The sequence below is a fragment of the Tachysurus fulvidraco genome, chromosome 2 (assembly GCF_022655615.1).
Source record: "Tachysurus fulvidraco isolate hzauxx_2018 chromosome 2, HZAU_PFXX_2.0, whole genome shotgun sequence".
Classification (NCBI taxonomy): Eukaryota; Metazoa; Chordata; class Actinopteri; order Siluriformes; family Bagridae; genus Tachysurus; species Tachysurus fulvidraco.
This window is the reverse complement of record NC_062519.1, coordinates 42,576,852-42,602,491: the sequence shown is the minus strand read 5'-3', so window position 1 is coordinate 42,602,491 and position 25,640 is coordinate 42,576,852. Positions and strand designations below refer to the sequence as shown.

General features: G+C 42.5%; 2 protein-coding genes across 8 annotated transcripts in view; both read left to right on the top strand.

The window, feature by feature from the left end:
* The window catches only part of nfat5b (nuclear factor of activated T cells 5b), a 49,451-nt gene extending 37,760 nt beyond the window's left edge, over nt 1–11,691 (top strand). For 5 of the 6 annotated variants that reach the window (XM_027136570.2, XM_027136574.2, XM_047810223.1 and 2 more), the window contains 10 exons: nt 1,865–2,055; nt 2,489–2,661; nt 3,540–3,674; nt 3,779–3,831; nt 6,296–6,428; nt 6,520–6,588; nt 6,720–6,808; nt 6,910–8,626; nt 9,269–9,517; nt 10,106–11,691. In XM_027136570.2, coding sequence (XP_026992371.2) covers nt 1,865–2,055; nt 2,489–2,661; nt 3,540–3,674; nt 3,779–3,831; nt 6,296–6,428; nt 6,520–6,588; nt 6,720–6,808; nt 6,910–8,626; nt 9,269–9,498 — 2,790 coding nt within the window. In that variant the 3' untranslated portion in view covers nt 9,499–9,517; nt 10,106–11,691. The remainder of the gene's footprint in view (nt 1–1,864; nt 2,056–2,488; nt 2,662–3,539; nt 3,675–3,778; nt 3,832–6,295; nt 6,429–6,519; nt 6,589–6,719; nt 6,809–6,909; nt 8,627–9,268; nt 9,518–10,105) is intronic. The other variant, XM_027136571.2, reaches the window with a different exon arrangement.
* A 1,629-nt stretch (nt 11,692–13,320) lies between these two features.
* On the top strand, nt 13,321–25,613 carry kars1 (lysyl-tRNA synthetase 1). Of its 2 annotated transcripts, XM_047810224.1 has the most exons (15): nt 13,321–13,474; nt 16,430–16,575; nt 17,004–17,148; nt 18,015–18,180; nt 18,258–18,351; nt 19,006–19,192; nt 19,323–19,448; nt 19,954–20,073; nt 20,146–20,308; nt 20,651–20,824; nt 20,934–21,019; nt 22,423–22,508; nt 23,468–23,594; nt 24,150–24,293; nt 25,165–25,613. In XM_047810224.1, exons 2-15 carry the CDS (start codon nt 16,442–16,444, stop codon nt 25,237–25,239), a joined length of 1,827 nt encoding a protein of 608 aa, XP_047666180.1. In that variant the 5' UTR covers nt 13,321–13,474; nt 16,430–16,441; the 3' UTR covers nt 25,240–25,613. The 2 variants fall into 2 exon arrangements, with proteins under 2 accessions (XP_047666180.1, XP_026992385.2); XM_027136584.2 differs by lacking the exon at nt 16,430–16,575 and having other exon boundaries at nt 13,325–13,474.
* The last annotated feature ends 27 nt before the right edge of the window (nt 25,614–25,640 follow it).

The following is a 25,640-nucleotide window of genomic DNA, read 5'->3' as shown; positions in this document are numbered from 1 at the left end:
TCATTTGCAAAAAGCAGAGATGAAATCCTGTGGTCCCCAAACCGGACTCCCTCCGGCCCCCGACTGTGCCTAGAAATCCTGTCCATATAAATAATAAACTGGACCGGTGACAAAGGGCAGCACTGTCGGAGTCCAACATGCACTGGGAAAAAGTCTGACTTACTGCCGGCTATGCGAACCAAACTCCTGCTCCTGTCATATAGGGACTGGACCCCATACTCCCAGAGCACCCCCCCACAGGTCACCACACAGTCGAGTGCCTTCTGAGGGACACAGTCGAATGCCTTCTCCAAATCCACAAAGCACATGTGGACAGGTTGGGCAAACTCCCATGGACCCTCCAGCAACCTGCCGAGGGTATAGAGATGGTCCAGTGTTCCACGACCAGGACGAAACCCACATTGTTCCTCCTGAATCCGAGGTTCGACTATCGGCCGAATTCTCCTCTCCAGTACCCTGGCATAGACTTTTCCGGGGAGGCTGAGGAGTGTGATTCCCCTGTAGTTGGAACACACCCTCCGGTCCCCCTTCTTAAACAGAGGGACCACCACCCCAGTCTGCCAGTCCAGAGGCACTGTCCCCAGGCACAACCCCACGCGATGTTGCAGAGGCGTGTCAACCAAGACAGCCCCACAACATCCAGAGACTTGAGGTACTCGCGGCGGATCTCATCCACCCCCGGTGCCTTGCCACTGAGGAGCTTCTCAACTACCTCAGTGACCTCAGCTTGGGGGATCGACGAGTCCACAACCGAGCCCTCGGCCTCTGCTTCCTCAGTGGAAGACATGTCGGTGGGGTTGAGGAGATCCTCGAAGTACTCCTTCCACCGTCCGAGAATGTCCCCAGTCAAAGTCAGCAGATACCCACTCCCACTGTCTCTCCCCTAACCCTGCCCTGCACAGTCTAAATTAATTCATTTATAAAAGTAACGGACAAATGCACCGTATGGTAACTTTATTTAATGCGTATTAGTTACTCTCAAGGGGGGCACGGTGGCTTAGAGGTTAGCACGTTCGCCTCACACATCCAGGGTTGGGGGGTTCGATTCCCGCCTCCGCCTTGTGTGTGTGGAGTTTGCATGTTCTCCCCGTGCCTCGGGGGTTTCCTCCGGGTACTCCGGTTTCCTCCCCCGGTCCAAAGACATGCATGGTAGGTTGATTGGCATCTCTGGAAAATTGTCCGTAGTGTGTGTGTGTGTGAGTGAATGAGAGTGTGTGTGCCCTGTGATGGGTTGGCACTCCGTCCAGGGTGTATCCTGCCTCGATGCCCGATGACGCCTGAGATAGGCACAGGCTCCCCGTGACCCGAGAAGTTCGGATAAGCGGTAGGGAATGAATGAATGAATGAGTTACTGTCAAAAGTAACTGTGTTACAGTAACGCGTTACTGCCCAACACTGGTGTAGACCATCAGAAATACTCGAATTCTCATTTTGTCTTAGAACACAAAGAATAATTCGATGGGCCGAGAGACAAATGCAAATCTAACTATTTCATTTATCACGTTTGTTTTTTTCTTTTCCGTTTTTTACACCTTTGCATGAGCACTTCCTAAGCTGCAGCTTTTGCAGTGCATGTATGCTTGGTTTAACTAAAAGAGACCACTGTCTTGAATCCCTCCTCCTTTATGAAGCACAGTCACTGTTTACACGTGTTTAATCAACAGTATTACACAGTGTTCATTTTACCCATTGATGGATAACAAAACCTCGTCTGTTTACTAGCCCGACATCTAAGGACCTCTGCCTCTGCCTAGTGATGATGTCCTTTATTAAACTAAAACGTAGTCATTAGGTTGGTCAGGAGTTTTTGTGTTTCAGGTGTTTTATATTCATCAGCTGCTGTTCTTTTAACTAATTCCCACAGCTGGAGGGTGTGAAGGATCCTGTCATCCTGCAGGTGTTTGTAAGTAATGACGCAGGTCGTGTGAAGCCTCATGGATTCTATCAGGCCTGTCGAGTGACCGGTCGAAACACCACTGCCTGTAGAGAAGTGGACATCGAGGGCACCACGGTCATCGAAGTGCCCATGGATCCCAGCAATAACATGACGCTTTCGTGAGTTATTAATAATTTGCATTGAAAAACTGAAATATTAATAAAAGAAAATGTCTCGAGTGTGTTTATGTAGCTAATATTTCTTCTTATATTATTTTTAAAAAATTTGTTTTGATTTTAGTCTTGATTTATTGGCTTCTCTTAGAGATTAGAGAATAACCCTAACCCTTCTCTAACCCTAACGGCTTCTCTAACCCTAACTCTATTGGCTTCTCTAACTTAACCTTCTCTATTTCCCTAACCTAACCCTATTGGCTTCTCTAACCCTAACCCTAACCCTAACCCTATTGGCTTCTCTAACCCTAAACCTAACCCTATTGGCTTCTCTAACCCTAACCCTCAATCTCATTTCCATTTCAGCGTAGACTAGAGCTCACTATACGCAATCACCTAACATCTTAACAGTAAAGTTGACGGATGGATCTTTTTACAGCGTGGACTGTGTGGGCATCCTGAAACTGAGGAACGCGGATGTAGAGGCTCGTATCGGGGTGGCAGGATCCAAGAAGAAAAGCACACGTGCCAGATTGGTGTTCCGGGCGAACATCCCTCGAGCCGACGGCTCTGTGCTCACTCTCCAGGCTCCTTCCTCTCCTATATTGTGCAGTGAGTAGTTCTGGATGATTTTAGACGTGTGTTAGGTGCTAATAGACTAGAAGTCTAGACGTCTCTGCTCTTGTCAAATACACCGAGATACATTAATATTATTACTAGCATACAAACAATAACCGTTTAAGCAGGTTGGAAACCCAAGTTTTAAACAAGTCTGACAGCTCTAATGTACACCGAATACAATAATCGAGTTTAATTCGATTCAATTGTATTTTATTTATAAAGCCCATTTAAAATCCGCCTGATCTGGCCAAAGTGCTGTACACAGAGATAAAAGAAAAGGACAAAAGAAAGGACATAAATATAAAAGAACATGTACAAATTATCAACAATTAAAAGCGCAGGAAAAGAGGTGGGTTTTTAACATGGATTTAAATTCAGCAAATGTAGAAGCAGTTCTGCCGGGTGGTGGGAAGCTATTCCACAGCTTAGGGCCCGCTACCGTGAAAGCTCGGTCTCCCCTGTGCTGCAGACGGGATCATGGTACCAGCAAAAGATGACCATTTTGGGATCTAAGTGACAAATCACAAATGATTCTCTTTTGCATTCTTTTAAAATTATAATTCAGATTGAAACCACCTCTCTTTATTAGCCAACTAATTTCGTTTCACTAATAGATGCGTATTATGTTATTTGTATTTCATGTTGTCCTGAATCATCTAGTTTTTCTAAAGTGAATACATATGTAATTTCCATGATGGATATTACATATGTATTCACTTTAGAAAAATTAGATGAGCTTGGATTGCTCAGAATCACCGCCTAATTTATTATATTGTAAATTACTTTGGTTCTTTGATGATCGAACAAAACATAAAAAAATAATTTTGCGCCACTTCGTATTAGTACTCGTGTGTTTTTTCTCTCTCCAGCTCAACCTGCAGGAATACCCGAGATCATGAGAAAGAGTTTACACAGCTGCTCGGTACGAGGCGGCGAGGAGGTGTTTATCATCGGAAAGAACTTTCTCAAGGGAACCAAAGTGATATTTCAAGAGAACGTCTCGGGTACGACGTCACGTCTCCTTACTCTTGTGTGATCCGAATCGATGATTGATTTCCTATTAGACCGCTTGAACGCAGTCTGACTTCCGTTTTTGTCTTTCTCACAGATGAGAAGTCCTGGAAGGCAGAAGCTGAGATCGACATGGAACTTTTCCATCAGGTGCTGAGAAGCGTGCAGTGTGGTTTTCCTGCTCGGTCTGACCCGACGATGGCGTTGTCATTATTGTTTTTATTCCTGATGTTATCCACAGTGGGCTGCCCTGGTTACACAAAAATAGAACGTGATAACAAGAGACGGGACATTTTTTGTGAAAACTGATAACAGTTCGACTGAAGGTGTGAGAGAAGCCTTCTGTTTTCACAATGAAGCTCCTTTTAAAATGTGTGTATATATAAAGATAGACACACGATGCCACGATGCTAAAAGTTCCAGTTTTACATAATCCTGTTGTGTTTCATTGTAAGGATGAAACAGGGAAGATGTGCTCTCACTCAGGGCCTTTTTACACCCGGTCACTTCGTGTGTTGTCTCTGATCCGATAGCCGTCTGATTTGTTAAAACTGTTCCGTTTACATTAGGCCACATAAACGCGTCTCGGCGAATCGGATATCGATCCGATCTTTCTACTCCCACCCAAAATGCTAATATATTTTACTTCATTTCCAGGGTAATTGAAATGGAACATGCTTTGGTGTATGCGGTTTTCAGAACGCGATCAAAAAGGAGAGGAGAAACTCGTTACGACGGTTATGTTCTGTATAAACGGGTTGGAAACCCAAGTTTTAAACAAGTCTGACAGCTCTAATGTAAAGCCCATTTAAAATCCACCTGAACTGGCCAAAGTGCTGTACATAGAGATAAAAGAAAAGGAAAAAAGGAAGGACATAAATATAAAAGAACACGTACAAGTTACCAACAATTAAAAGCGCAGGAAAAGAGGTGGGTTTTTAACATGGATTTAAATTCAGCAAACGTAGAAGCAGTTCTGCCTAGTGGTGGGAAGCTATTCCACAGCTTAGGGCCCGCTACCGTGAAAGCTCGGTCTCCCCTGTGCTGCAGACGGGATCATGGTACCAGCAAAAAAAGGAGAGGAAAAACTCGTTACGACGGTTATGTTAGAAAAAACAGCATCTACTGTTTGCTGCGGCAGCAGCGCGTTTAAGACCCGACGAGACGCCTGGGTGAAAGATCACCTGCGAGTGACGTACTTCCGTTTGGGAGGAGTATAGCGCTGACGTATGTGGCTTGAACAACCACATTCATTTACACCAGTCCAGTTTCATCTGAAACGCGTCCCAGACCACCTCCTGAAGGGGTTTGTACCATCGGATTTATATCCGTCTCCAAAACGTTTCGGAGGGCATTTAGACCTGGTCTTTTTACCGTCGGGTAGATACCTGATCACAGAAAACGCAGGAAGTGACCAGGGGTAAAACATCCTTACACTCATTGCTTCACCTTTATTAGGGACGCCTAAATAGCAGTTTCCGTAATACCCAAACCATCCTGTCAAGTACAGTTATTTCAAGCTTAAAGAGATCACAGAGATGATCACAGACCTCACAGACGTCACAGAGATTACACATTTCTCCCCATTCTCATGTTTGATGTGAACATTGTGAGCTCTTACCCTGCATGATGGGGGAAGTCCCCCCATCCCCCGTCCCCCGCCAGGTGGAGCAGGTGTAAAGATGTTCAGGAGTACCGGTATACAGATGTTCAGGTGTACAGATGTACAGGTGTTCAGGTGTACAGATGTTCAGATGTGCAGGTGTTCAGGTGTACAGATGTACAAGTGTTCAGGTGTACAGGTGTTAAGGTGTACAGATGTTCAGGTGTGCAGATGTACAAGTGTGCAGATGTACAAGTGTGCAGGTGTACAGATGTACAGATGTTCAGGTGTGCAGGTGCACAGGTGCACAGATGTTCAGGTGCACAGGTGTACAGATGTTCAGGTGTACAGATGTTCAGGTGTACAGGTGTACAGATGTTCAGGTGCACAGGTGTACAGATGTTCTTGATAAAGTGAACAGTTGAACAGTGAGTGCACATCAAAAGCAAGATAACTGACAAGGCTTATGCATGTAGCAACATCAATATAGCTTCCATTTTTCACACGTTTTAGTTTCACATTTATTCATTCAAAACTGGATTCCACACAAATCCGGTTTCTAGGTGAGATTCCACACAGCATCAAGGCCGACACTTGGGCATACATTGTTTTTGAAAAGTGCAAATCTTTAGGGTATCCACATTGGATTACACAGTAAGTCAGAAGTGGAGAAGCTCTTGAGCGCAGCTAGCATTAGATATTCTATCTATTAAGTGTGAAACTGATTAAGTTCTGTACTGAATCCAATAATAAAACTTATTGGAAGTGCATATATCTATACGAGACACCGGGATACATTACCAAAGGATACTTATAATGGAGTAAACGTAGGATCGAATACAATAAGGCAGAACAAGAGAGCCAACAGTGCGACCGTGTGGCTGGTTAGAATCATTTCCTGCCATTTGACTAATGGAGACTGCAGTATTAAACTTTATTCATACACAGTGACATCATCATCTCTATGCAACATCGTTTATTGTTTGTTTGGTGTTGTTTCCTTCCATTTAGAATCATCTTATTGTCAAAGTTCCTCCATATCAAAATCTTGCCATTACCTCTCCTGTGTCTGTTGGGATCTATGTGGTGACTAATGCTGGGCGTTGCCATGATGTGCAACCATTTACATACGCTCCAGAGCCAGGTTTGTACAGTTCTGAGGTATTTTCATGCTAACTGTACATATTATACATAAGAAGCTAATTTTATTATTCATTCATTTGGCATATTTACAGTAATGGATGTATCTGTGAAGAAAGAGACCGGGCCTCCAGGAAAACCCTGTTCTTTAGAACAGATAAAAGGTTCTCAATTATAATTTGCGTTTAATTACATATTAGATTACTGAGTCAGTGCATTGTCTGAGGTTTATACTTTTTCACATGCGTATGTGTCTATATACAGTGTATATATATACCTATATATTTTTAAACAGTAATGGAAAGTGCCTTGCTCGTCAAAACTCTCGTCAAAACAGAAGAGGCGACTCCAATGGAGGTCTCCAGTAACTCTGCATCCTTTAAGGTTTAATTTTTTTTTTTTTTATAAAACTATAGATTTATACATATATTTGATATGCTGTACACTATAATATAATAAAATGCTTTAACTTGTTTACTCTGCAGACCTCTGATCTTATGAACTCTGCTCAACAGACCCTAGAAATGAGCAACATTTCCAACAACAGCCCTACATTCACAAACTCTGTAGCCTGCCAACCAAACGAGCAAGAGCAGCCTCAGGGTTCTGTTTTCTCCAACAAGGAACCATTAAACAATATTCAGAAACAAGACACCACCCAAAACAACTCTTTCCATGTGTCTGGGAAAGCTCTGCTCCAGCAAGGGGCCCAGCAGTTCCTCTTAGACAGTGACCGTCTAGCCCAGGAAAGGTCAGGGACCACAGCTAGTACTTTGGTAGGGATTGCCCAGATGGACGACAGTCCGCAGCACCAACTGTCTCTCCTGCCTCCGGATGAGGTGGCACAGCTCGAGCAGGCGGTTCGCCAGCTGCAGGCGAAGGGGTTCTGCAACATCCAGCTTCATTCAGAAGATTCACTAGTCAAGAAGCAACAGCACCAGCTTCAGCAGAAGCAAATCCAGCAACAACAATTACACCAGCAGCAGATGCAACAACAGCAACAAGTCCTGGAGAACCTGCAACATCATCTTTTCCATTCCCAGGTTCCAATGCAGTGCAGTCGAGAGCAGCAGGGCTCTTCACCGGGCATGGTGGAGAACAGTAATACACTCTTCCAGCAACCACCTTCACAACAGCAACAACAGCAGCAAGCTGTTATGTATCACCAAGCAAAAGATCTCCTCTCCATGCAATCTGGATTTCTTCAGCAAGCCCCTTCTCATTCTTCTTCACCCCTGTTTCACACTTCAAACCCCTTGGCTGAGGCCCAGTCCCCTCAAGAGGCTCTCTTCCACACACAGAAAACTTCACCCACTCAAGAACAAGTCCAAGCCTCGCTTTTCCAGAACACCATGAACGTTCTTGACAGATCCAGCCTGACTGCAGAGCCTCAGCACTCTGCAAATAGTATTTTTCTTTCCCAGAATGCCTTATCTGGTCAACTTGCAGGAAATAACAACCAGTCGCAGCAGCTAGCTTTCCTTAGCTCTATGCAGCCATCTGGCCTTGAGCCACAACCTGTGTTCCAAGCTACAAGCCAGTTGTCCTCCATTCAAGAGAGCACACCCATGGAACAGCAGTCCTCACAACAGGCCTCACAAACTCCGCCAGGTACTCTCTTTCAGACCATCCAACCATCGCCAAGTAACAAGCACCAGGCCGGGTTGCTCTATAACTCCCTGAGCTCAGGAATGTCTCCAGAACAGCCGCCGTCTAGCCTCATGTTCACTGGTCAGCCTCAGATGCCTTCAATGAATACCACAAGCCTAATTTCTTCAGAGCAGCAGAACCCTTCACTGTCCTACCCCCAGAATGGCATGATTGCCGTTAGGCAGGAAGTGCCATCCGAGCCCATGTCCTTCCAAGATCAGAGCACTGCTGTGGACAATCAATCTGTGAGTAAGCAACAGCTGTTCCAGGATCAACAGCCAATGCAGCTTGCACCGAGTTCAGGCACTGGCTCTCAGCCTTCTGTGAATCTCTTTATAGCCCAGTCTGACATGCCAAGAATGCCTCATGCGTCACAGTGTGCCTCACAGGAGGTGCTTTTTGCTGCACCGAGCAGCGTGTCCGGACTTCAGACCACCACGTCGTCACCGGTACAGCAACCTGGATCTCTGTTCCAGACCACAGTGAATGGAAGCCTCAGCCAGCCCAACCAGAACCAGCAGCCTAACCTCTTCCTTTATGAAATACAGAACGGTAAACATGGTAATCATATCATGGTAGCCTGCCAGAAAAGATCCACTAGTAAGAGCAGGGTGGACAGATCGATCCGATAACAAGAAAACACTTCTTCTGAAACCTAAATACCTTAAATGTAACAACCCCCCAATTGGTCCTTAATCTTCCTAAGTGATGTACATCAAAGCGCTGGTCGATTCTGTGCAGTCAGCTACTCCGCTTAACAGTAAATAACACCGCTTGCTGCACTATAAAAAATAAAAAAGACGATTAACACAATCGTTAATCGGCTTTAACGGATGCAATACAGTATTGCCAGGATCAGGATTACTAATAGACATCCTTTCATATTCCCGATTCTGGCAATACCTTCTAGCATCCATTAAAAAGTAACGCTAGCACAACATACACAATCACCTCAGAAAAACAAAGACTTATTTAAATAACGCCTTCACGTGCGATCACAGCACATTACCTTATTGTTGAGGATGTAAACATAATTCTCAGTTTATTACTACTGTTACTATAGCTACATAAAGTCGCCTTTTCAACCGATTAAAATAGTCGTTTATTTTCTCGTCATACTGTTATATGATTATACTTCCTGGTCTTAACTTCTCTATTAGGTCTTATTCATTCTCGATGTGTTCGCTCTTGTAGACTGCGGTCAGATGATGAACTCCCAAGGAAGCTCGCTGTCGAACCAGATCATCGGCATCAGCCAGAACCAGAGAGAGAACGATGGGACAATTCATTCCTTACTCAACTCCTCCATGAGCGAATCTGGGAACGTGCAGAATTCCCTCACCACCTCACAAAACATGGAGAAGATCGATGACCTCCTTGTGAGCCTTCAGGAGCAAAGCAACAGCTTATCGCATTCATACTAGGACTTCACACAGCTTACATGTAAAGGATTATAAAAACACACAAAATATTCATATCAAATGTTTCAGCAAGAAAGTTTGTCTAGATTATAGATAGTTTGTCATATGCGGGATGTGGTAGCCTAGTGGTTAGGGTGTTGGGCTACCGATCAGGAGGTTGTGAGTTCGCTTCCTACGTTCACCAAGCTGCCACTGCTGGGCCCTTGAGCAAGGCCCTTAACCCTCATTTGCTCAGTTGTATAAAAAAAGATATAAAATGTAAGTCGCTCTGGATATAAGGGCGTCTGCTAAATGCTGTAAATGTAAAAAAAAAAGTAATATGCAGTCAAGGCAAAAGTTTGTGTGCCCACATTTGTTTAGATGGAAACGATTCATATGTACCTCTATATTTAAAGTGAAATATGGAACAAAAAATATTGGCCCCAACCCTCTTACTGTGTGATATCTGACATCTAACTTGTCTGAAATTATACGTATTTACTATATTACTTATATAACGTACTTAACACTTTACTAAATAATTTTGTCTTCTCTATTTTGTTCGTTAATAAACACGTTTTATTTTTCAGTTTGGCAAAAACTAATTTTTGTCCTCTTTCTCTCCACGCAGGGTTTTTAAGGAAACGGCAGAGGAATCCGCTAACCGACGTCTGTCGCGTAAACCTACACTTTTGTTACTGACTGGCGTAGACGTGAACGTCACGGCACACGTTGGTGGCGTCGGCCTTTAGATGTAAACGAAGCGAATCTTATAATAGAAGCACTTTTTGTGTGTGTTTTTAAATGTAGTTGCCTCAGCAGCTAAGTACACTATAAACTATTTCTATATGGATCTGTGACTAATGCTAATATTTATATTTAAATTTAATATCAAATAATATAAAATTTAATCAAATAATGAAAGAAATGCTCAGATAAAAAAGAAAAAAAAAGAAAAAAGTTTGAACATGTTATACGTTTCGCCCCAGTAGCACTTTAGTTTTTTAATTTCAACTAAATGAATGTTTTTTTTTTCTTTTTCTCATTTCCTGCTTATGTTTAAATGTTAGTTCTCTTCATACACAGAAACACATCTGGAAAAACAATGAAATGTAATATAACTTTACGAAGTGGACGTATCTCACTAAATCATGCTCCGCGCTGGATTTGATCGTTTATTAGCGTCTGGAACGCAGATAATAAGCAGTAAATGTTTATCACGCTGCTTATTAACAACAAGGGTTAATAGTGTACGGTTAATTTTTTTAATGAAGTTTAAGATGGACACACTGTCGTAAACACAACTGTTACAGGACAGAATACTAGCGTTCGGTGTAGCTGAGGATCGGTCAAGGACTCGACTGAATCGGCGCCTTTTTTACTATGAGACTTCTGGCCAGTTTTATGGCTCAGAGGTTTGACGATGGAAAAAAGGTTGCTACATCATGAATGAAAGCAGAACATCCTACAAGTTTACTGCAAAGCTTTTTGTAAAGCTGCCAATCTTTTCTTTCTTCTTTTTTTTTTAAAATATATATGCATACATTACAAGGGCCCCGCTCTGTGTAATATTAAAAGCAATGGCTCATTTGAGCTTATACTGAGCTAATTACCATCAGATTGCTTTTTTAAGGACTTTTTTATTGCTAGTTTTGAATAGTGACTATTCAGACCTCTGTTTAGGTGGAGGAGTGATCTTTTAGATCTTTAAAGGAGCCCTGTGTTAGGGGAAGAGCTGTGAACTTAATCTGGAGAAAGAGCTGTCTGTGATTGGCCTTCATCTCTGTACAGGACAGATTTTCAACAAACTGTTTGTTTCTGTCATTAAACATTTTGTGGATATTTAACCATATTTTCACGTTTGCCAGAAAACTTGTAAATTATATAATTTATATCTCCAAAAACATTTTAAAATGGGAGAAAAACGGCTTCTGTTATATGTCTTTAAAATAAAATAAAAAATCTATACGTGACCATCGATTATCAGTAACATGTTAATTCATTGTTTAAACTTTGATTCCATCTGATGATGTACAGATTTTTCACACTAGAACAGATTTAACTGCTGGATTGAAAAAGTAATAAATATATTTTCCTTTTTTTTTTTTTGGTAAACCAAGTAAACGTAACAAATTTTAACATTTATGACCTCATCTGACTTTGGACCAATCACATATTTTCCTCTGTGATTTTTATTTTATGTTATATTTAATTATACACTATAAAGAAATATGTACTTAAATACCTTCTTTATTCAGAACATCTTCAGTCCGCAGTTCACTTCGAATGGCTATGCAGTTAAACTCCGTAATCATGATATAGTTTTTCTTTGTTTTGTTTCTTTGTTATTTTCTCTATAATGTATTTTTTCTTTTTAACAGTTGGGAACCTATAAGCATTGTAAATGTTTTTTTTTTTAAATTATTATTAGTTACTTCTGAGTTCTTTTTCTTTCTCGTAGTTGTGACATTATAGTGGAAATTTCCTACTTAAGAGGAAGGAAGATCTCTGAAGCCTCGCAGCGTCACTGTGTACGATACGAAATGATTTATTGTATGCGGTGATGACTGCGAGCCAGTCCGGTGTGTGTTAGGGGAAGTCTGGTAACATACATATATTATTTGCTTTGTTAAAATAATATAAAGTCTACATCAGTATTTTATTCATCTTTTTTGTCAGTCATGCATTTGACTTTGTATTTTTTTTTCTCTATACTTGATGTTATCAATAAATAATATTGATAATGAAATTGTTTCTTACAGTGTCTGTGTGGATAGATAGATAGATAGATAGATAGATAGATAGATAGATAGATAGATAGATAGATAGATAGATAGATAGATAGATAGATAGATGACACTTTTAATGAAGCTATGAATTCAGTTATCCAATGGACCAGTGATGTGGTATGATGAAGCAGATTTAAGCATCATGACTTGGAGTGTTTTATTCCTCTTACAACACAGCAGTTTGCCAGACCACTTCCGAATACTGTCTTTCTATAAATGTTAAAGGAGCAATAGTCATTTTTTTCTCTTCCTTGTTCAGATAACACTGAAACTACACAAACAATGACAAATGAATACTTTAAGTTTGTCCTCAGCTGCACAAGTGAAAACCTGTTCAAGTAATAATTCAGATGTCAAACCCACTTAACCATTAGAGAGATAAATTTACCTACAGTAATACACCTTTAAATAAGATCCTAAAATTACCTTTAATGTTTAAATAAAAAGGAAACGAGGATCAGAATTGAGGTGAAAGGCTTTTTATAAAAAGGTGTCACCTGCCCCTCGGTGTCCCTTACCCCTCGGTGTCCCTTACCCCTCGGTCGCCTGCCCCACTGTGTCCCTTTCCCCTCGGTCGCCTGCCCCACTGTGTCCCTTTCCCCTCGGTGTCGCCTGCCCTTCATTGTGTTGCCTGCCCTTCATTGTGTTGCCTGCCCTTCATTGTGTTGCCTGCCCTTCATTGTGTCGCCTGCCCCTTGACACTTTAAACATGAGGTGACACTTTAAACTGAGTCGTTTCTGAGGGAGCTTCACTTTATATACCGGTGTCGTCACATTGTTTGAGCGCCGATTGGTCAAATATTCGCGTATGCTAATTTTCCGGTTGCACAACTACGATTCTATCCAATCATATCAAAGAAGGCGGGTATTATTGAAAGATCGTTAGGAAGAGCTAAAATAAATAACTCGCGCGTGTTTAGTAGCATTCATTAAACTCCAGGGGTTTCGTTACCACGACGTGGTAAAAAAAAAACAGTATACTACTAAGGATAAAACAGTCATAATGGTAGATTTATTTTAGAAAAGAACAAATAAACAACCAAAAACTACGGTTACGGTTAGAGTTAGAGTATCAAATAAGCCACGCCTACCCGATGACGCAATATCTGTCACGCTGTACTGCAATCACTGGAAATAAGTGTTAGGTAGCAGCCAGGAGACTCGGACAAGATGGCGGACGTGGTGGCGGATGGAGAGAAGCTCAGTAAAAAGTGAGCGAATGTTTTATAATGACACGAGGATTACAGACAGGGTTAAACATGTTAGTAGGCGAGCAGCGATTTGTAGCGGAATTACAAACATTTAGCTCTGATTTTCTCCCAGAAGGATCTGATGTGATGAATGATGCAACGCTGTAACGCTTGGTGGCAACTTTAGCTTATGCTAAGCTAATCTATGCTAAGCTAAACTCCCAGATATCTATGAGCTAAGCTATTTTATGCTAAGCTATCATCCCATAGCTAACTAGCTACCCCGTGTAGTATTTTACGGAGTGTAAAGTAAGATAATTACGCAGGACAAGTTTGAGGTAAACATTTCTCTAGTTAATCACAAGCCTGCTGTGAGCTAGTAAGTGTGTTTACAGCAGAGATGTTTACGGTGTTTTAATCTTCCTCGTCCTGTCGCGTGGTCTCGGAATGGTGTGTGTGTGTGTGTGTGTGTGTGTGTGTGTGTGTGTGTGTGTGTGAGAGAGAGAGAGAGTTGTCTTTAAGTCCCGTAAGTTAAATATATATATAGTTAATAGTGTGTTCTGAGGAACATGTCTGTGGTCGTGTCCACCTTTTCTTATTAAAGGTACAATAGGCGACAGTTTAAAGGGTTTATTCTTGCACTGGAAAACTGGATAAAATGTAAAGTTTGGATGAAAATATTCAGGGTTTCCTCAGAATTGTGTTAAATGGCTTCCGGTCTCAAATCCTGGCTTGTGTCATTATATAGGAACCTTACTGAGTGTTCAGGGACTTTATTTAGTATTCATTTATTCCTAATATGTAAATGTTAGGCTCATTAACTAAACATATGTAATGATTTTCTGGCATTTTACATGAACCGTGGAGACGTTTTTATTCCTGAACTTTCCATCACCAGGTTGTTGTTATTTATAGATGGTTCGATTTTTTATTTATTTGAAGTTTGGATGAATCATGTTGGATTTAAGTGGCCAGATGAACAGTCTAATAATGATCAGATTTAAATAATAAAAGTTCATGAACCCCACTTTGAGAACCACTGATCTATAAAATGTCTGCAAGTGGATGCTCATAAGATCCTCGATGTTTAGACTCCCACGTAGGGCTGGGCGATACGGCTGAAAACCGTATCACGATATCAGTGCTTCATATCGGTCGATAATTATTGATATTTTTTATGACCCATTTAAAATAAGGACCAGGAGAAAAATCTATTAGATTTAAACCTTTTTATTTGAAACTTAACCTTCCTCTGATCAGAATCCCCTCAGTTATTAAGACAGAAATGTCACCAACCAGGAAACCTCCAATAATTATAATGTAAACATGAGTCTAAAGTCACAATGAACACTTAACTATTATCACTTAACATTTAAGGTGAGAAATGAAAGAAAATGTGTAAAGTGCAAATGGTCCGAAGTGTTGAATATAAACAGAAACGGTCTTGTGCAGACGACGTTGGTGTGACTACGGCGACTGATAAGCAGGAAATGAGTCGCAGCAACATTCACTAAATTCCAGGGGTTTTGTTACAATGACATAAACTGGGCGTGGTTTCTGGAGGTCTTGGAAAACGCCCTCTTTCAAAAAAAAAATCATACCTATGATGGATAATGAAGGACAAATCAGTCATACAGGTAGATTATATATTTTATATCTATTATGCTTTATTATATTACAGTTAAGCTGTTTTCGAAAACAAATAAACAACCAAAAACTACGGTTAGGGTTAAGGTTAGATTATCAAATAGGCCACGCCTACCCGATGACGAAATATCTGTTACGCTGTTCTGAAATCCCTGGAAATAAGTGCATCCCGAGCCGCAGCGAGCGAGGAAATTGTAAATAAAAGAGGGAAAAGTCAGTCCTCACGTTGCTAGGTTACCAGAGAGTGAGTGCCTTTGTCAATGAAACCAAACTTGCTTCGCGACCTCTGTTTTTACTTTCGACGAAGAATAAGCAATATTTTATCAAACACATTTTTTATTGATATCGATCACGTGTCTATCGCGATACATATCGTTATCGTTTTATCACCCAGCCCTACTCCCACGTCACAGAACTGCATTTATAGGTGGACCAAGAACAGATCATTGAGAGGACATGTCTGTTTAAGATGGACATCAACATTGGCTGTCAAATTCCAACTTTTGACCTTGTACCTTTTTAATAAGTTCAATTTATTTGTATTTGTGTAGCGCTTTCATCCTCACGGACATACAAACGTTTATAAATGTATTACTATATCTTTAATGAGCAAACTCACTGAGGAGATCCCAGGAAGTAACCTAGAGGGGAACCAGATTCCACAGGGAACTTCATCCACATCTGGATGATACCGGATAGTGATTATGGACCATTTCCTTTCTGTAACTGTGTGCTGTTAGGTCAAAAGTGCAATTATCAGGAAGTAATCAGGAAACCACTCCCTTCCGACACAACGGGACTTTTCCTTTCCAAAAGCTTCCATGAAGTTCTTCAGCTAGACACGAAGAGCCATCTAGTTAGTGTCTTGGGAGGAGTAGCTGTTCGAAGCACTGCTAAAACCTGCCATGCAGAAATCCTAACAGACCTGGAGCTTGTCTGAAGTTAGTAACATACAGGAACTCAACAGTGAGTGTAGTGTATTGTTATTGATCAACCTGCGGTTACAAATAAGCAAATATCCAGCTATAATCAGCCAATCGTGTTCCAGCAGTTTAGTGCATAAACTCGTGGAGATACAAGCCAGGAACTTCACATCATCAGAATCATCATCATCATCATCCTCATCATCCTAGTAACTTTAAATGTCCTACGAGCAGAAACGAGTTATCAATGAGATGAGAAAGTTCAGACATGTTGACCGTCACCTGTAGACTACAGTAACCCAGATACGTAATGACTAATAATAATTACTGAATCGTGGAAACGTGCGAAGTTTCGTAGACGTGAAGATACAGAAATGAGTCTGACGTGTGCGTTTTCTTGGTTCAGGACCTGCGCATCATGTTGACGTTGGTCAGAGCAGCCAGGCAGCCCGTGTGCCGGGTCGTCGGCGTACGGGTGCAGAAGTTTGTGCCCCACGTTCGGCAAGCGGTGCCTTCGCTTATTGAAGGATGTCGCTGGAGAGGTGACAAAAGGTTGGTGGTGTTTATGTCTAACGTGTGGGGCGAGGGGGAGGTAAAAACCCACAACCAACCTTTTGTCACTAGGGCTGGGCAATATGACGACGATATATCATTGTTTCCAAGCCTTAAGCTGAATTGAGATGTTTGAAAGACACACACACACACACCCTCCCCATTTTTTTTAATGTTAATTTTTAATATAAATTTTTTCTTCCTGCTTTAGTTTTTTTAATACATATGTAAATCTGTCATCAGTTTTCCAGTTTATTTTTCTGGCTGCTAGTTGTCAGGCTTGTATATGGCGATCATTACGTATTCAGGTACCGTGATGTGAGGGTCATATCACCCACACCTGCACGACACCCCGCCGGTTTTATGTGGTCTGTTTTGCGTCACAATCTCGTGAGGCTTTGAGTCACATTAACTCGTCTGTGTTTCAGTGAGCTGAAGAGACGCATGAAGGCGGAGAAGAAGGCTGCGGAGAAGGAGGCCAAGAGCAAGGACCAAGTTCCGCAGGACAAGGAGGCGAACGACAAACAGCAGCATGTGGACGGACTGGACTCTGAGGAGACTCTGGACCCCAACGTAGGTCATCACAGTATGATCAGGCTGTTAAGTAGCTACATTTACATAACTGTTGAATTCTCCATTCTGATTGGTCATAAAGTAATATAAAAGTGTGGGGGGGGGTGCGGGGGGAAGTCTGTGTGGGTGGGTGTCTGTCTGTCTCTGTGTGGGTGGGTGTCTGTCTGTCTGTCTCTGTGTGGGTGGGTGTCTGTCTGTCTGTCTCTGTGTGGGTGGGTGTCTGTCTGTCTGTCTCTGTGTGGGTGGGTGTCTGTCTGTCTGTCTCTGTGTGGGTGGGTGTCTGTCTGTCTGTCTCTGTGTGGGTGGGTGTCTGTCTGTCTGTCTGTCTCTGTGTGGGTGGGTGTCTGTCTGTCTGTCTGTCTCTGTGTGGGTGGGTGTCTGTCTGTCTCTGTGTGGGTGGGTGTCTGTCTGTCTCTGTGTGGGTGGGTGTCTGTCTGTCTCTGTGTGGGTGGGTGGCTGTCTGTCTCTGTGTGGGTGGGTGGCTGTCTGTCTCTGTGTGGGTGGGTGGCTGTCTGTCTCTGTGTGGGTGGGTGGCTGTCTGTCTCTGTGTGGGTGGGTGGGTGGGAATCTGTCTGTGTGGGTGGGTGGGTGGGAATCTGTCTGTGTGGGTGGGTGGGAGTCTGTGTGGATGTGTGTGGCCGAGTCTCTGTGGGGGCTGGGGGGGGGGTAAGTGGGGGTGGAGTAGGAGAGAGATCCTGGGTGAGACAGCGACAGTTTTTACTTGTACTGCTGTTCACACTGCTGTAAGTGGAGATAAATATTTATGGCCTTTAGTCGTTACTACATTCAGTGCACAATCTGGACCTTCTGGTTCTGACTGAATCCTCACTCTGTCATTATTCTGTGTTGTTTGTGTGTCGTTACAGCAATACTATAAGATCCGCACGCAGGCCATCCAGGCTCTGAAGGGAACCAGTGAAGATCCGTATCCCCATAAGTTCCACGTGGACTTGTCCCTTACTGATTTCATTGAGAAGTATAATCACCTACAGCCTGGGGAGCAGCTTTCAGGCGTCGTCCTTAATGTTTCAGGTGAAATTCTTTGTGTTTTGTTGAGAGTTTAACTGGAAATTTTACTTTTAAAACATTTAACGCTTAAAGTTTATCAGGTCGTGTCCATGCCAAGAGGGCCTCAGGGGCCAAACTGCTCTTCTATGACCTGCGAGGAGAGGGGGTGAAGCTGCAGGTTATGGCCAACTCTAGGTACGAGGCGCTCTCTCTCTCTCTCTTGCATTCACTCGCTCTGTCTCTCTCGTGCTAACTCGCTCGTGCTCTGCCACTCTCTCTCGCGCTCGTGCTCTGTCACTCTCTCTCGTGCTCTGTCACTCTCTCTCGTGCTCTGTCACTCTCTCTCGCGCTCTGTCACTCTCTCTCGCGCTCTGTCACTCTCTCTCGCGCTCTGTCACTCTCTCTCGCGCTCGCGCTCTGTCACTCTCTCTCGCGCTCGCGCTCTGTCACTCGCTCGCGCTCTGTCACTCGCTCGCGCTCTGTCACTCGCTCGCGCTCTGTCACTCGCTCGCGCTCTGTCACTCTCTCGCGCTCGCGCTCTGTCACTCGCTCGCGCTCTGTCACTCGCTCGCGCTCTGTCACTCGCTCGCGCTCTGTCACTCGCTCGCGCTCTGTCACTCGCGCGCGCTCTGCCACTCGCGCGCGCTCTGCCACTCTCTCGCGCTCTGCCACTCGCGCGCGCTCGCGCTCTGCCACTCGCTCGTGCTCTGCCACTCTCTCGCGCGCTCGTGCTCTGCCACTCTCTCGCGCGCTCGTGCTCTGCCACTCTCTTGCGCGCTCGTGCTCTGCCTCTCTCTCTCTTATGCCTCAGTGTTCCTCAGTTGCACACTGTATTTTTTTCTATATTAGGAACTACAAATCGGAGGAAGATTTTGTTCACATCAACAATAAGTTGCGCCGCGGGGACATCATCGGCGTTCGAGGAAATCCTGGGAAGACTAAGAAAGGAGAGCTGAGTATCATCCCCATAGAGATGACCTTGCTGTCTCCATGTCTGCATATGCTTCCTCACCTGCATTTTGGCCTGAAGGACAAGGTCAGTGTTCCTACACACACACACACCCGCACGCGCGCACACACACACACACACACCAGTTTACTTACTTGGTTGTTAATTTTAATTAGAAAAGTTCACAATACAAGTTTTTCCTCTTTGTGATTCTTAGGAAACTCGTTTTCGTCAGCGGTATTTGGACTTGATCCTAAATGACTCTGTGAGGCAGAAGTTTGTGACCCGTGCCAAGATCATCACTTACCTGCGCAGCTTCTTGGATCAACTCGGCTTCCTTGAGGTGAGACTCCAATCTTCATCAGAGGTTTTAACTTCGTAGGCAAATAAATTAACAAGCCTTTTAAAATAGGCTAATTTATTGGAATTTAGCTGAAAGTTACAAATAAAAACATAAAGTTTATTTATGAAAGCCACGGTTATAGCATTACAGAGAGATCTCCTACAAGCTGAGTCTGCAGACATCACATGACAGCTGTGTCATCCAGGGTGGGGCAAACATAAAGCTCTGCAGCTCGTGCTGCCTCACAGGGCAGGGTAACACACTCGGAGGACGGGGCAATCTGCCGCCCTTTACGTACATGAGCTCCCCATGGTGATTGGCTAGTGTCACTGTGATTGACAGGAGAGAGAGAGAGCTGTGTAACCATTAGAATCCAACCTTGCAGTTTTCTGACAATGGAACAACAACATTTCTTCATTACAGCAGCACCTTTTTGTTCCTTTAGTTCTACAACATTTATCAGCTTAATGCACCGAATTATCACTCCCCTCCACCCCCGTTGTAGATCGAGACTCCGATGATGAACCTGATCCCCGGAGGTGCGGTGGCTCGACCTTTCATCACCTACCACAACGAGCTGGATATGAACCTGTACATGAGGATCGCACCCGAGCTTTACCACAAGGTACAGCGCTGAAATAAGATCCGAAGCAAACATGTAGAACGGGCTGCTCACGGGTGACGTCTCTCTGCACAGATGCTGGTTGTCGGAGGTATCGACCGCGTCTACGAAATCGGACGTCAGTTTAGAAACGAAGGCATCGACCTGACCCACAACCCAGAGTTCACGACGTGTGAGTTCTACATGGCCTACGCCGACTACAACGACCTGATGGAGATCACAGAGAAACTTCTTTCAGGTTTGTGTTTTACTGCAATCTGCTAATCAGGTTCTGATAATTGAGGACTTCATTTCTTAGAGACTAGAGTACTTTATTCATTCTCAAGGAGGAAACTTGGTGTCAGCCACAACACGAGAGCAAAAAGAGTGCTGTAGTAGTGATTAATAAACTTGTGTACATCACTGATAAGAGAATAAATATATATAAATGTCATAGTTACTTACAGACTGAGATTTCTGATCAAATCTATACATTAGGGGTGTGACGAGTTGTGTTATGGTGTTATATAACATAGATCATGGTGTGTGTGTGTTCTGTGTGTGTGTGTGTGTGTGTGTGTGTGTTCTGTGTCTTTTACAGGAATGGTGAAGCACGTCACTGGAGGTTACAAGGTCACTTATCACCCTGAAGGACCAGAAGGACAAAGCTATGAGATCGACTTCACTCCTCCGTTTAAGAGAATCAGCATGGCTCATGATCTGGAGAAGGAGATGGGGGTGAAATTCCCACCCACTGACACCTACGATTCTGATGGTAAACTAAAGCATGGCGTTGTGTATAAAGTGTTCATACTGCTGTGATTTTACATCTTTCTTGGGTTTTTTTTTTTGTTTTTGTTTTGTTTGGGTTTTTTTTAATGCAGAAACTCGCAAATTCTTTGACAACCTGTGTGCTCAGAAGGGCGTGGAATGTCCGGCTCCGAGAACGACTGCTCGCCTCCTGGATAAGGTGATTTATTTAACATGGTGTTGTTAATCAGTGTTGATGTCCTTTACAGTCATGTTCATGGGTGAACAGGTACAGGATGGGTGTAGGGGAAAGAAACAAAAGCCACTCAAAGCAATTTTATTGTTTGTTTAAACACAAAATGCTCTAGTAGGGCTGGGCGAAAAAACGATAATGATATGTATCGCGATAGACACGTGATTGGTATCAATAAAAAATGTGTTGAAATTTTTTTATTCTTTGTCGGAAGAAAACGGAGGTCGCGAAGCAAATTTGGTTGCATTAACGAAGGCAATCACTCTCTGGTAACCTAGCAACATAGGGAGTGACACACTAACAGCCAATCATGTAACGGTATCATGTTCGGTTGCGCCATATCGTCGTCTCGTGCAGGTCTGCTGGATTCCTCTTCAGTAACCGGCGACTGATGAGCAGAAAATGAGCCGCAGCGAGCGAGAGAATTGTAAATAAAAGAGGAAAAATCTGACCGTAGTCACCAGAAGGTGAACAGCTAGTGAACGTCCTAGCACTAAACTTCTCTGGTTCTCTTCTCAGGTTTCTCTGTGTTTATAAGAGATAATAGTTAATAAGTGTTCGTTGTGACTTTAGACTCATGTTTACATTATAATTATTGGAGGTTTCCTGGTTGGTGACGTTTCTGTCTTAATAACTGAGGGGATTCTGATCAGAGGAAGTTTCAAATAAAAAGGTTTAAATCTAATAGATTTTTCTCCTGGTCCTTATTTTAAATGGGTCATAAAAATATCAATAATTATCGATATCGACCGATTATAACACTCTGATATCGTGAAACCTAATAGTGCACATATTTATATTTATGATGTCGTCCTCATCCAGAGCGATTTGCAGAAATCTTATTTATATACCTGAGCAGTTGAAAGTCACGAGTCTTGCTCAAGAGCCTTGGGGTAGCAGCTGTGACCTTGTGATTCATAATCCAACATCCTAATTGCCTCCTGCACTACATATACCCCAATGAGTCATTCTAATCCCCACTATGAACTCTCTTATCTCTACAAGTCATAGTGATGAGAGACTTTTTTTAACAAATTGACAGCATGCAGGAATCAAACAGACCAAAACGCTTGTCTGGCTCCACGAATATCAACGATGACTCCATCAAAAACATCTGAAGAAGTTGAGGATTATCGTGGTCCAAAAATCACCTCTTCCCAGGAGTTTAATTATTCGGTTATTTTCCTTCTTTACCATTGATGTATATGTCTAAATCACCTCGTCATTCAGAGTCCTGTTACATTCCGCTCGGCATCTTTCGCCTGATCCACTGGTTAGTTAATATGGTTATGGTTTGTGGAAAGTGTCCCAGTCTGTTTAGCAGTCTGAATAATGTAGTTTACTGAATTTTGTTCTTTCCTGTATTATAGTTGGTGGGAGATTTCCTCGAAGTGAAATGCATCAACCCTACCTTTATTTGCGACCACCCGCAGATCATGAGCCCGTTGGCAAAGTGGTGAGAACTTTCTACACTTCCACAGTTAAAGCCTGGGTTTCTCTGTCAGGAGGTGAAGGAGCTTTTATATTGTAGTTTGGATGGGTCGCAGGACAAAAGGGTTAAGGTAATTAGGTAATTGCAGTAATTAGGACTGGTGTGATAACCGTATACAGATCAGTGAGTTACAGTTTAATATACTTCACTTATAGTGGCAGGGATTGGGGTTAGAAACCAGGGCAAAATGCATCCCAATGCTTTTATGCATCACTCAGGTGGTTTTGTGAAGCCCGTGTATATCGTATCTGTCAAAACACCTCTTTAATTTAATAAGTGTGTCCTGATTCAGAAAAAATTATACCTTCACATAAGTCGATGTGCATTAGGAAGATGATCTGCACCAAGATTCAGTCATTAACAACGGGGTCGAGGAAGATGGAGAAGAATCCGATCTAATGGTGCATGTATAGTATAGTTATTTATGTCTGTACCTTTGAGTGTCACAAACTGCTGGAACCAAATTCCTTGTGTGTGTCAACACACTTGGCCAATAAACCTGCTTCTGATTCTGATGACAAAGCGCAAAGATGAGATCAGTTGTCTTAATCATACACGTGATGCAATTCCGGTGTTTGAACACTAGAGGTCGCAATGCACGTTTTAAATTATAATTTCATTTATTAAGGGGGAAAAAAGCTGTCATTACTTTACCACATAGGGCCAAGTTAGGTCGGAGATTATTTCACCTTATTTAATAAAATTACAATTTTTGTAGTATTAAAATTTGTTTATTTACAATCATGGAAGTTTGACAAATAAGCACAAAAATAAAATACTTTTTCACAGCACTGTATACGGTCTGTGTGTAGGAAGTGAGGAAACCCTGGAATCAAGAACTCCTGGAATCAAGAACTCCTTTCTTAGATTATCTGTGTATGTTTAAAGCTCTTACATAACTTCATCTCCTCGTCTTCCTACAGGCACAGATCTCAGAAAGGGCTGACTGAGCGTTTTGAGCTCTTTGTCATGAAGAAGGAGATCTGTAACGCATACACTGAGCTGAACGACCCGATCAGGCAGCGTGAGCTGTTTGAGCAGCAGGCTATGGTGTGTGTGTGTGTGTCTGTGTGTGTGTCTGTGTGTGTGTCTGTGTGTGTGTGTGTCTGTGTGTGTGTGTGTCTGTGTGTGTGTGTGTCTGTGTGTGTGTCTGTGTGTGTGTCTGTGTGTGTGTCTGTGTGTGTGTCTGTGTGTGTGTCTGTGTGTGTGTGTGTGTGTGTGTGTGTGTGTGTGTGTGTGTGTGTGTGTGTCTGTCTGTGTGTGTCTGTCTGTGTGTGTCTGTGTGTGTGTGTGTGTGTGTCTGTGTGTCTGTGTGTCTGTGTGTCTGTGTGTCTGTCTGTGTCTGTGTGTCTGTGTGTGTCTGTCTTTGTCTGTCTGTCTGTCTGTCTGTGTGTCTTTGTCTGTCTGTCTGTGTGTGTGTGTGTGTCTGTCTGTCTGTCTGTGTGTGTGTGTGTGTCTGTCTGTCTGTCTGTGTGTGTGTGTGTGTGTGTCTGTCTGTGTGTGTGTGTGTCTGGTGTGTGTGTTTGGTGTGTGTTTGAGAGTTTTGATTGTTGTTGTCTGGTGGATGTTGATGTATGTGACATCTCAGTGGTCGTGTTATTTCAGGCGAAGGCAGAAGGTGACGACGAGGCCATGTTTATAGATGAGACGTTCTGCACTGCTTTAGAATACGGTCTTCCACCTACTGCAGGCTGGGGCATGGGCATCGACCGGGTCACCATGTTCCTCACCGACTCCAACAACATCAAGGTGAACCAAACACCAGACAGATTTACCATTCAGTACTGTTTTAAAAGGACTTTTTATCCCACATTTCTACATAAGTGACCTCAGATCCTCAAGCTGATTCTTAGTTATTCTTTTTATTGGTTCATTTATTCATTCTTTCTTATTTGCTGTATGATCATTAAAAATCATCTCGCCTACGATAATTAATTTATACCACAGAGATCTTGTATTCTGACTACTGGCTTTTATATAACCTTTATATTTATTTATACTCAATCTATAAGTCTATAATAATCTGTTCATCCTAACAGTGTTCCTGTAGTAATGATTGCTTTAAATATATAAAACAAAATGTTGAATGCTTGATGTAAAGAGGCTTTTTTTTTTGTATGGAGACATTTATTTAGGATTTATTTTGTCATGAGAGCCTGTAGGCTGTGGGTTCTTAGTAAAATGCCACGCTGTGTCTTTACTTATTATTTTTGGGGGGCACATGTTTCGTCATAAGGGCTTATAAGAGAGAGAGCAAGAAAGGAGCTCCTGTTAATAACTACAAACATTTAATATAACTATAAAACCATAATGAGGCTCTTTTTATTTTTAAATTTTATTAATAGATTGTGATTGTTTAGTAAAAACAATTAAAGCCTTCTGGACATTGTGTTAATCACCTTTCGGAGGGTTACCGTTATTTCACTTGTCACACCATCTCATTGTTGATTATTTTTTTACACCACGTCCTAAAGTGTTTTATTCCTCATATAATCTACAGACATGTTTAAGTTTCCTGTAGTGAAATCATTAATGAAATAAAAACCGTTGCTTTTTTTTTTTTTTATTGTTGTTGTAAATAAACATGCTGATGAACACAAACATGATTATTGTGTTACAGGAAGTCCTCCTGTTCCCCGCCATGAAGCCAGACGACAATAAACCTGCCCCTCCAGCAGAGGGCACTTCAGTCTAACACTGTGAACCAAATCAGTGACCCGGCGAGAGACGATTCGTCAGCACCTCCTGGGGTTCTTGTTTCTGCCCGACTGTTCAGAGTACTGTTAAAGATTGATGTCTAAAGGATTTCACATTGCTGTAAAAGGGAACAATGTCCGATTATTAATGTCAGGCAGAAATAGTGAACGCTCGATTTTTATACTGCTGCTGCTTTTGTCCTTCGTCCGCACACGTCAGGTTCCTACACAGGAGAAATCAACAAGATGATGCTTCAGATTCAGCCATATTTTTCTGTGAAAGGTTTTAATTCCACTTGTCTTCTGTATTTTTAATGATCACCAGATTGGTCAGGAATAAACCTTCATGTGTGTGATTAAACTGTTGAAGTGATGACCTGCATTTTTGGTGTTTTTTTTA

Bases quoted from the DNA above. Each gene is read 5' to 3' on its own strand.
- kars1 (XM_047810224.1), top strand. From the start codon at position 16,442: ATGTTGACGTTGGTCAGAGCAGCCAGGCAGCCCGTGTGCCGGGTCGTC. The intron at 19,449-19,953 runs GTGAGACTCCAA...CCCCCGTTGTAG, and splicing joins ATCAACTCGGCTTCCTTGAG to ATCGAGACTCCGATGATGAA. The intron at 22,509-23,467 runs GTGAGAACTTTC...GTCTTCCTACAG, and splicing joins ATGAGCCCGTTGGCAAAGTG to GCACAGATCTCAGAAAGGGC.